The sequence below is a fragment of the Cottoperca gobio genome, chromosome 1 (genome assembly GCF_900634415.1).
Source record: "Cottoperca gobio chromosome 1, fCotGob3.1, whole genome shotgun sequence".
Classification (NCBI taxonomy): Eukaryota; Metazoa; Chordata; class Actinopteri; order Perciformes; family Bovichtidae; genus Cottoperca; species Cottoperca gobio.
In genome coordinates, this window is record NC_041355.1 from 13,169,023 (window position 1) to 13,178,918 (window position 9,896).

Consider the following 9,896-nt stretch of genomic DNA (forward strand, 5'->3'; position numbering starts at 1 on the left):
AGCGACTTGTTTTCGCAGCGGTTTACAAAACGAGTCATAAACACTGATAAGAGCTTGGGCAAAAGAGATTCTTGAAGTGAGAGAGAGGCCATTCCCCCCTGTTTGAACTATAGCGGCTTAAGACCTGAGGAAAACAGTGTGTGAGTGTGTGTGTGTGTGTGTGTGTGTGTGTGTGTGTGTGTGTGTGTGTGTGTGTGTGTGTGTGTGTGTGTGTGTGTGTGTGTGTGTGCATATGTGCCTGTCTACAGGTGTGTGCATGTCAGCAGGAAGAGGTGAGTGCTGACTGAAGAAGTGAAGGTGAGGAAGACTGTGCAAAGTGCAAAGCCATTCTGTCAGTTTATTCCCAGCTTTGTTTGCTGTGAGCGAGACTAACAACGCATCCTGCCAGCACCTTTGAAGATAAAGGATGCCGGTTTATAAAAGGTGCACGGTGAGCTGCTCAAACATTAACCAGACCTTCAGTCATGTGTGAGAGGTACCAAACGAATATGACAGCAAGGAGACGTCCGAAGACGTCCTTTTTTTCCACAATGGACTTGATGTATTTAGTCTGTGTTGGTGTCAGACGTGACCTGATATGTGCAGGTCAGGATGACTGCGAAACAGCTCAACCAAAGTAAGCAACACCTATCTCAATGGAAAGATCCACCCGTCAGTTATCATGTGTCTGTGATATTTAATCGTTTTTAGCCTCTTCTTAGGATTTAATGTGAAACTTTGAGTTTTTCACATGAATCAATCCAAGGTGGTGGAATAAAAACATAGCTAGACAACTTTAGATGTATTGCACATCGGGACATCTCTATGATTTCGGCAACCACTGCGGAAAGCACAACACGTCTGATGACGGCACTGATTTCTGGTCTATTTAGGGCACAATTTACCTTTCTGCATTTTCTATGCTGCATTCCTACTTGTATGGGAGTTGAAAGCTGATGCACAACGGTTAGCAAGAAACGCTTTCTTTTCGATGCTGTCAGAGAAACTGCATGAATTGATTGTTGCCGATAACATCGCTGGAAACTTTTCTGCTCTCAAACTCTGTTCTAGAATTATCTTAGAGCTCATTAAGGTTTGGCCAGTCTTCCATGAAAATAAGAAGAAACTTCACCAGTAAACATCAGTGTGCGGACAGCTGTTTTTAAGTGTTTACTTGTGTTTGCTTGAACATTTTGTTTGAATTAAAATTCACATCTAGTCAAAGCACTGAGAGGACATGATTTTGTTTTTAGTTTCAAGTTGTAAGCGCACTTACATATCACAAGGCATAAACACATCTTTATGTTTGCTTTTTAATGGGTATCAAATCAACAGTGTTAACTTTTCTGCACCACATCGTTGCTCCTGTCAGTCAAACGCCTCTGAATGGCAACCTGGGAACATTTGAGTGTGATTTCTGCACTTTAGATTTTCATATCGTGAGGGAAAGAACAAGCAGCTCTGTTCAAATCATCCAGCTGATACTGAGCTTTAGGAGTGGGAGACTCCTCGTGTGCAAACAAGCATAAAAGGAGTAATAGCAGCGATGCTGGGAAGAAGCGAGCGGAGGGAATCTCTTCCAAGTCTGATATATTAAAGTATCAATGCACCAAGAGGGCTCTGAATTGTGGAAGAAAGGAAGAAAAGGTTTCTTCCTGTCCCAGCAGCTTTTACATTCCCATTGGCCCAATAAGAGGCGCCTGGGAAAAAAAGACAATTGTCAAAATACTCTGCTGGCCATGGAAATGTCACTCTACTGCCCCTTTAATTCCCTGGTCCTCTCCCTCGCACATTTTCCTCATCATACTCCCCCTCTCTTGCTAATGTCTTTCTCTTTCATTTTCACTATTGTCGTCCTGTTCCATCTCCAGCCCCTCCTTCTGTCCCTGCTTCTCTCTGTGGTGCAGTCCTCTCATTCTGCATGCCTTCAAGCTGTCTTTCTAATCTGCCTGAATTATTCAGCACACTTTCTCCTTTTCTTTTTTTTGTTACCCAACACGTCCAGTAAACTGCACAAACCTGAACACTGGGTTTACAGTTCATTTGCATTGAAATGATTTAACTCCGGAGGGGACTCTCTCCGACTGCAGCCGTTTCTCATCACACAGTAGTTAGCTGAAACAATGTCACCTTCCTTAATTTGTGAGTTGAGTGGGTTTTCTTTTCGCCAGGGAAAATAAAGACATTTTCTTTCGACTGTTGTTACACCAAACCCAGATTAACACCTCTGAACTGAGTTTGAAGCATGTTGTGCCTGAGGTGCTGCTTATTGAACCCATCGCATTAGAAGCGTTTCCTTCGCTGTGGAGAGTCAATAACCCAAATGGATCGAGGTGCACTCAGGAGTGTCCTTTAAGGTCCTGATGGAAGTAATCAGCAAAGTGCACTTCAAGAGAAACACAGAGACGGACCTGTGTGTTCAGACGTGCTTTGTGATTATTTTTTTGGATCAGGGAATATCGGATCACAGAGGTTGTCCCACTGAATACACCCATCCATCTAATACACATCCCTCCATTATCCACTAGCCTTAGAGAGATGTGACTTCACACACACACACACACACACACACACACACACACACACACACACACACACACACACACACACACACACACACACACACACACACACACACACACACACTTGCATAACTAAAACTAAAACAACATTTCTTGCTGACAACATGATGGATGGCGTACGTGACAGGCTTTTATGGTTCAAGTGTGAAAAGTCTTATACGCGCGCTGCTCCGGTAAAACATTAAGTGTCAAGGAAATCATTCAATTGTCTGAGTTCAAGAGTTGTGTCTAAACAGTGTGTGTGTGTGTGTGTGTGTGTGTGTGTGTGTGTGTGTGTGTGTGTGTGTGTGTGTGTGTGTGTGTGTGTCCAACACATACACATGTATCACTGTACATCATGTAGATATTCAAAAGTTATAAATCCTAAATCTCCCTCTACCATTGCATTGGATGTCTTTGAATGCAGCATTACAAGGATAATCACATTGTTATTATTAGAGTATTATCTGTATACTGGGATTTTCACCCGGGCAGTCTTTATTACTGACTGCTTCTAATGTTGTCGAAATAACAATTTAAAGTGTTTTGCATTGCTGGATTCTGTTAGCTTAATAAGATTCTTAAATGTAATGAAGACACGGAGGAGGAAAAGACAGCTGACAATGCATATAAATATATATAAATTACTTTTTAAATGTCTCATTTCTCCTGTTCTCTCTGTAAATCAATTTGAAATATAATTAAGTGTCACATATGTAAAATATATAGTAAAACTGATGTTAAATTGAAGGCAGGATAAAATCAATCAGTAGGGTCAGTTGGCCTCTATTAAAAAAAAACATTCCTGACAATAATCAAAATTTAAGCCTACATTTCTTTGCTTTCTTTAACACTTCATTAGCGTTTTCGAGAGAAACACAGTATGTACAGAATGTAGATATTTCCACAAAACTGCACTTGTTGATTTAGCAACACCTTCACACCTGCCAGTGAGAATATGTCAGCGCTTTAGAAACGGCAGCAAACAAAAACCTTTTCTGCGATGTGTCAAAGTGGCATGTGCAGTGACTGTCAAACAACATAGAGTCTTTTTTCCCTGCAGACCTGCAGCAGAATGGGAAATAGAGAAGGAGTCACACTGAGGTTTTTGTTTCTATCATCAACATTCTTTCTGCCACTCCTTCTGTTTCTGGAGCTGTTCCTCGTCACCCTCCTCACTGTACACCTCATCAGCAGGACCAACATCAAACTTCTGCAAGTCTTTGTTACTCTGTGATCTTCACGATACAAGCATTTTACTGTCCAATAATACTTATGTAATTACGTGAAAACATAAATGTTCATATCCTCCACAATACTACTTGGAATACAGCAAAAATATTCCTATCACATATGTTACTTACTGTATTTTCATCTCAAGTACAGAATTTAAATAGACAGAAACCTGGCCAGGATTGTGCAGTATCTGCAGATGTATGTGTCTGTGCCAGGTTGTAATAAAACTACTGAAACTACTGTAACTTTGATCACTCCGCAGCTGATGAAACATGTTGGCTCTCAGACACAAAGAACAGCAGCATAGATATGATCAGAGATTGTGCTTATCTTTTATGTGTTGTTGTTACATCTGCTTTCTTTATAGAACAGAAAATAGGGTGTTATTTAGGAGGTTATATTCACATTTAGTAGGTTGTTTTTCTGTAAATAATGTTAAAGATATTTATGACAACATCCAAATGAAAGTATTTAACGTTTTATATGTTTCACTATATTTAAAACATAGAATTAATGCAATACAACTAAAGCAATTTCACGTTTTTCAAATGTACAATTAGGAAAACGATTTTAATTATAATATCTTAGAATGTTATAATAAACTTACATGTAATACATTAATAATGATACATCTAGATTTGTATTCTCAGCCAGCAGACCTGACATTTTGATACATTCTTTCGGATTGATTTTGATGTGGAAAATAATTATGTGATAATTAAAAATAAATCTGTGCTCAATTACCACTGCGGTGGGTATGTGGCAGGATTCTTGAGATGGATTAAAAGGCATCGCTTTATTGCAGCGGTAAAGTCGATCTATGAGAAATGTTCCTGTGGATGATTAGGCTCGGTGGTCGCGTTTGAGGTGGTTAAAAGGCTTCATTATGGCCTGCAGTAAGCTAAATTGACTTTCAAATTGTATTTTCATGTTGCATGTGCCTTAAACCCAATTTTATGCTCGCAGACGTGCGCCACAAAATCAGGAAAAAAATGTGGCTTCGCTGTGGTTTTGTTTTAAAGGGAACGTTGGAGTTTGGGTTTAATGAACTGAAGCTGTAAAATTAGTCGTTTACTAGTCATAAAATAAAACAAAATAGTTGTTAGTAATTTCATTATTATTATTAATATTATTATTACGTGTTTTACATTTAAAAGACCATCAAACACATCATTTCGCATGACCACATTTGACCGATTTTACATTACATCTATTAATCTCTCTTTTTCTTTAACTATGCTTTTTCAACTGTAGATGACACTAAATCGTAAAATTACACCAGTCTGTCCAGTCACCACAAATACAATTCATCCTGGGCCTAAATGTGGAGCAGCTCTGCTCAGCATCAGAGACAGACAGCCGCTCCGGGATGGAGGACGGTGGATGGACTTACCGACACACTCGTTGGCCTCCCTGGCTGTGGCTCTCTGCCACGGTCTGTCGTAGTGGAAAGGTTTGCACCTGTCGCACTCCGGCCCGGCGGTGTTGTGCTTGCACTCACACACCAGACTCCCATCCCGGTCCTTTACGCACCGAGACGCGTGTCCGTTGCATTTGCATCTCCCCCCGACCTGCAGGTCCGACACGGCGTAGAAGTACGAATCCCGGGCCAGCTCCGAGTCGTCCTCGTTCTCGTCGCCAAAAGTGTGCAACCGACTGAAGATGACTTTAATGTCAGTGGCTGTTACCCAGTCCTGCAGCACCGGGGAGTTGTCAAAGTCGTGCGCCGACGGTCTGCCGTCCAGGGTGCTGAAGGCGATGAGCCCGCCGGTCAGAGGGTACATGTCGGTGTGGGAGTCCGTGCACACGGCCTCCTGCTCGTTCTGCTTCGTGATAACGGCCCTGTTTGGCTTGTTGTACATCTTCCTGCACTGGGTCGAGTAAAACTGAAAGGGCACCCACGTTTTACCGTAGTCCATGGATTTGTAAATAACCATGGATTCAGGTCGAGGCGAGCAGAACTGCAGGCTCACATAAGTGACCTCAAACTTCTTGCCGAGGGACAGAGTCAGGGTGGCGTTTTGCGGGTACTGGATGAAGTTATCGGACTGCCAGCAAGTGAGGTTGTGCGGATTGTTGAGGTCCGTCAGGTACGCCGGAGGATGGTACTTCTTGGGGTCCGAGGCATCGCAGGTGTGACAGTTCCTGGTCCTCTCGTCTCCTTTCTCCGCCGATGTCACCACGCAGTAGCGGCTGGGCGTTTTGCCGCAGGTGCTGGACACCTTCACTTCCTTCCCGAAGGCGGAGTTGACGAAGTCCGGGATGCAGCGCCGCGGGTTGCCGTGCTCGTCGTAGCAGGGGTCCGGGGGAGACGTCTGCGCCGCGAACAGGCTCACCCCGTAGCCGCCAAGGGCGCTCCGGCACGACAGGGACGCGGCGAGCAGCACAGTGAGCACAATATCCACAACCCTTATCATGGTAGGTCCCTCGGTCCCCGAGTGTCTCTGTCGCTGCAGGAGAAAGAGAAAGCGGCGAGCGTGTGGGAAAAGAGAGAGAGAGAGAGTTAAGTTTGGTGATGGCACAGCAGTCTGCAAACATTTTCCAAACACACATTGGAGCAAAAGCAATTAGTATTTGACAGTGATATAAAAAGTAACATTCACTCACACCACATGCATGGCAGCTTTTGTGAAATTTCTATAAAGCTCACTTTACCTGAGAATAATTTAAAAAGATGTTAAAACCGGCGATGTTAGACTAGTTTTCTCTATCGGGCTTCAATCACAGCTCCTCCTGTTTTGTTGTTTGTTTTCTTCAAATCTCCTGCGTAAAAATAGAGGAGCGGCTGGATTTAAGAGTCGCTAGTGTCCTTATAGCAAGTCCCACTCCTCCTGCCGGTCTTTTCACAAATTCACTCTCTCCCTCTCCCCCTCTCTCGCCCTCTCTCTCTCTCTCTCTCTCTCTCTCTCTCTCTCTCTCTCTCTCTCTCTCTCTCTCGCTCTCGCTCTCTTTCTCCCTCTCACTCTCTCTCTCTCTCTCTTGGATTGGATCTTGCTTGGCACAGCTTTAGGTCAGTTCGTCTCGAGGGGTGACACCAGGCGGAACAACGACATCCACTGGTGGCGCGTCAGAAACATTTGACGTGCGCAGAGACACAAATTACCGCAGAAGAAAGAGAAAACAACATTGACTCAGTGCTTGCCACACCTTTATCTCAACGGATCTGATAAGATCGTTAAATCATCGGGAAAGCTATTATTAGACCTATTACTGTAAAATGATCATTATTATTGCAGTTTTCACCGTTTCCATAACAAAAGCTTGAGACGGGCAAAGGGATTTGTTGTAACCTGGTGATAAATACTAAAATAAAATAAATGCCATTGTTGCAAGGCTTTAAGTTGTATTGTGCTACTATATACATCTAAGTAAGGTGCATTATTATAAAATAAAATGAAAAAAGTTAATTATGACGAGAAGTGTCTTTGAAACACACCAAATATAAATAATGAATTGATGATTGTCCAGAGTTGAATATTTTAAAGGAATAAAATATCCTAATGAAGTGTTAGTAATGTGGAAGTTTGCTTGATTTGAGTTCCCTTTGCATCGTGTTATACAGTTGTAGGTATTTTTTAGATGACCGTGTAGAAGTTTTGTCTCCAGCATGATGTTACTCTCACTGAAAAAACAAACTGGATCAGCTGATACAGCCTCCATTAGAATAAGACATGACACTAAAAGCTTCTACTTACATGCAAAACAACTTTGGGAGAAAAAAAAACAGCCTTGTTTTACAGAATACATCCCTCCTGTATTGTGCCTCTTCGTGCAGTCCAACCTGGTGCAGCTTCAGCTTCACTGGACTTGTTGAATGTTAGCAATAGAAGTAATAGCGCCATCTTGCGCCCGTACAAAGAAACATCAGCCCGGCCTGACACTGCAGCGAGTGGTGTCTTCTCCTTTTCCCAGGCGGTGGAGGCACAACACCGTTCGTGTAATGAGCATGACGACGATTGGCTGCTGCAGATCTGAATGGTAGATGCACAAAGAGTAGGCTCGTGCGTACTGTTGAGTTCAATTCTCAGATACTTTTAGTACGTTTTGTACTTTTAAAGATTTTTAATAAAAACGATTCAAGGGATCTAAAGTTGGAAAATAAAGTGCATCCTAAACCACATAAATGAGTACATTAAAGAATAAATCAGATCATCTGCAGGATCCACCTCAGGGGATTATATATAATAATAATAATAATAATAATAATAATAATAATAATAATAATAATAATAATAATAATAATAATGTACAATAAAGATTTAGTTTATAATACTGCTATATATATGAACTTCATCTTTAAAAAAAATATATACAGTATATATTTAACTTTTTAATACTTTTTAAGGAAATGTGAACATAGTAACTCAAAGTAAAGGTTATATCATTATGTAAATTATGAACTGCAAAAAAAAGGGGTTTATAAAATGTGCAGGCAAAACCTGCCCTGTCCGTTCTGCTGTGGAGACCCAGAGACACTGCCTGCTTCACCAGCTGGAAAGAAGAATAAAACCATTAGACAGATGTGCACCTCTTGCTGTCCATACATGGTTGTATTTCGGCAACCAAAAAATAAATTTAAAAAAGGGTTAACAAAATGTGCATGATGATGATATGACATGATAAGTTAAGTTCCCTTATCTGGAAACCATTTCACAAAACTCGATTGAGTTTTCCTGCCGAGGCTCACATAACACTTCCATAGAAGGAAATTGAGAAACAAAGAAGTGAAATAAAAGACAAACAAACAAACACAAACACTTCTGGGCAATCAGCTGGTTTTGGAGGCTTTTCAAAAACACATTTCAACAAGAACATAATGAAAATCCTATATGGAGAAGCTATTGTTGAGACCTCTTCCCCTCGTCAGTAACTTTCTGTGTGTTTCTCCTCAGTTTCGTGCTCCTGTACCTTTTATTTATTTATTTTAGGGAAGCCCTCAGTGTCTGGGATAACTTGCCTGGCTGCAGGTTTGCATCTGTCTTGTTATTGAAAGTTAGAGTTCGAGCACAATATTTGATGTCTTGTGGGATGTGGCGACAAGCTGCCACTGAGGGGAGAACAGTAGGGGAGTGATATTTTGAAAACAAGCCCAATTTCAGGATCAAGTTTTGGTTATTAATACTGTAGCGTATCTACAACTGTAGCAATACATTCTACAATAAACTTTTTATTTTTATTATACAATTAATTTCAATATGTTCTCAAATTATTAGAACCTTTCCTTTCCACCTTTCATTAGACTAAGAAAGTATTACAATCACAGTGTTAATCATTCACATAATGGTGTATATAAATAAGCTTTGAATTCAGAATGTTATTCAGAAGGCAAAAACTGTGAACAGAAATACTGTATACTGTCACTGTTTTGTTTGGCTTGTCACCACGTCAACCTCACTTAAAGAGAAGGGGAATTCACAGTTGCACTAATACATGAAATGTAAATGACAGGCAAAGCAGGAGGGGGAAGTAAGTTCTGTGTTTCCCTGTCTGAGGGGGTGGGAGAGAGAGAGAGAGAGAGAGAGAGAGAGAGAGAGAGAGAGAGAGAGAGAGAGAGAGAGAGAGAGAGAGAGATAGAGAGAGAGAGAGAGAAGAGAGACACGCTATAGAGAGAGACAGATACAGAGAGACGAGAGATCTCTCTTCATACCCGCTGCTATATATATCGCTGCTCATCTCTCTCTTCCTCTCTCTCTCACCCTCTCTCTCTCCCTCTCTCCTTCTCTCTCTCTCTCTCCTCTCTCCCTCTCTTCTCTCTCTCTCTCTCTCTCTCTCTCGCTCTCCCGCTCCTCTCTCTCTCTCTCTCTCCTCTTCTCTTCCTCTCTTCCTCTTCTCTCTCTCTCTCTAGCCGCTCCTCTCTCTCCTCTCTCTCTCCTCTCTCTCTCTTAGTCTCTCGCTCTCTCTCTCGCTCCTCTCTCTCTCTCTCGCCTCTCTCTCTCTCTCTCTCTCTCTCTTCTCTCTCTCTCTCTCTCTCTCTCTCTCTCTCTCTTCTCTCCTCTCTCTCTCTCTCTTCGCTTCTCTCTCTTCTCTCCTCTCTCTCTTCTCTCTCTCTTCTCTCTCTCTCTCTCTCTCTCTCTCTCTCTCTCTCTCTCTCTCTCTTCTCTCCTCTCTCTTCTCTCCTCT

At 41.9% G+C, this 9,896-nt stretch overlaps 1 protein-coding gene across 1 annotated transcript in view; it reads right to left on the minus strand.

Moving 5' to 3' along the window:
• ntn1a (netrin 1a) overlaps window positions 1–6,560 on the minus strand; it is a 60,511-nt gene extending 53,951 nt beyond the window's left edge. The window contains exons 1-2 of the mRNA XM_029434435.1: window positions 6,432–6,560; window positions 5,170–6,226 (exon numbers count right to left, since the gene is read on the minus strand). Of these exons, the coding sequence (XP_029290295.1) occupies window positions 5,170–6,193 (1,024 nt within the window). The 5' untranslated portion in view covers window positions 6,194–6,226; window positions 6,432–6,560. The remainder of the gene's footprint in view (window positions 1–5,169; window positions 6,227–6,431) is intronic.
• Between the last annotated feature and the right edge of the window lie 3,336 nt (window positions 6,561–9,896).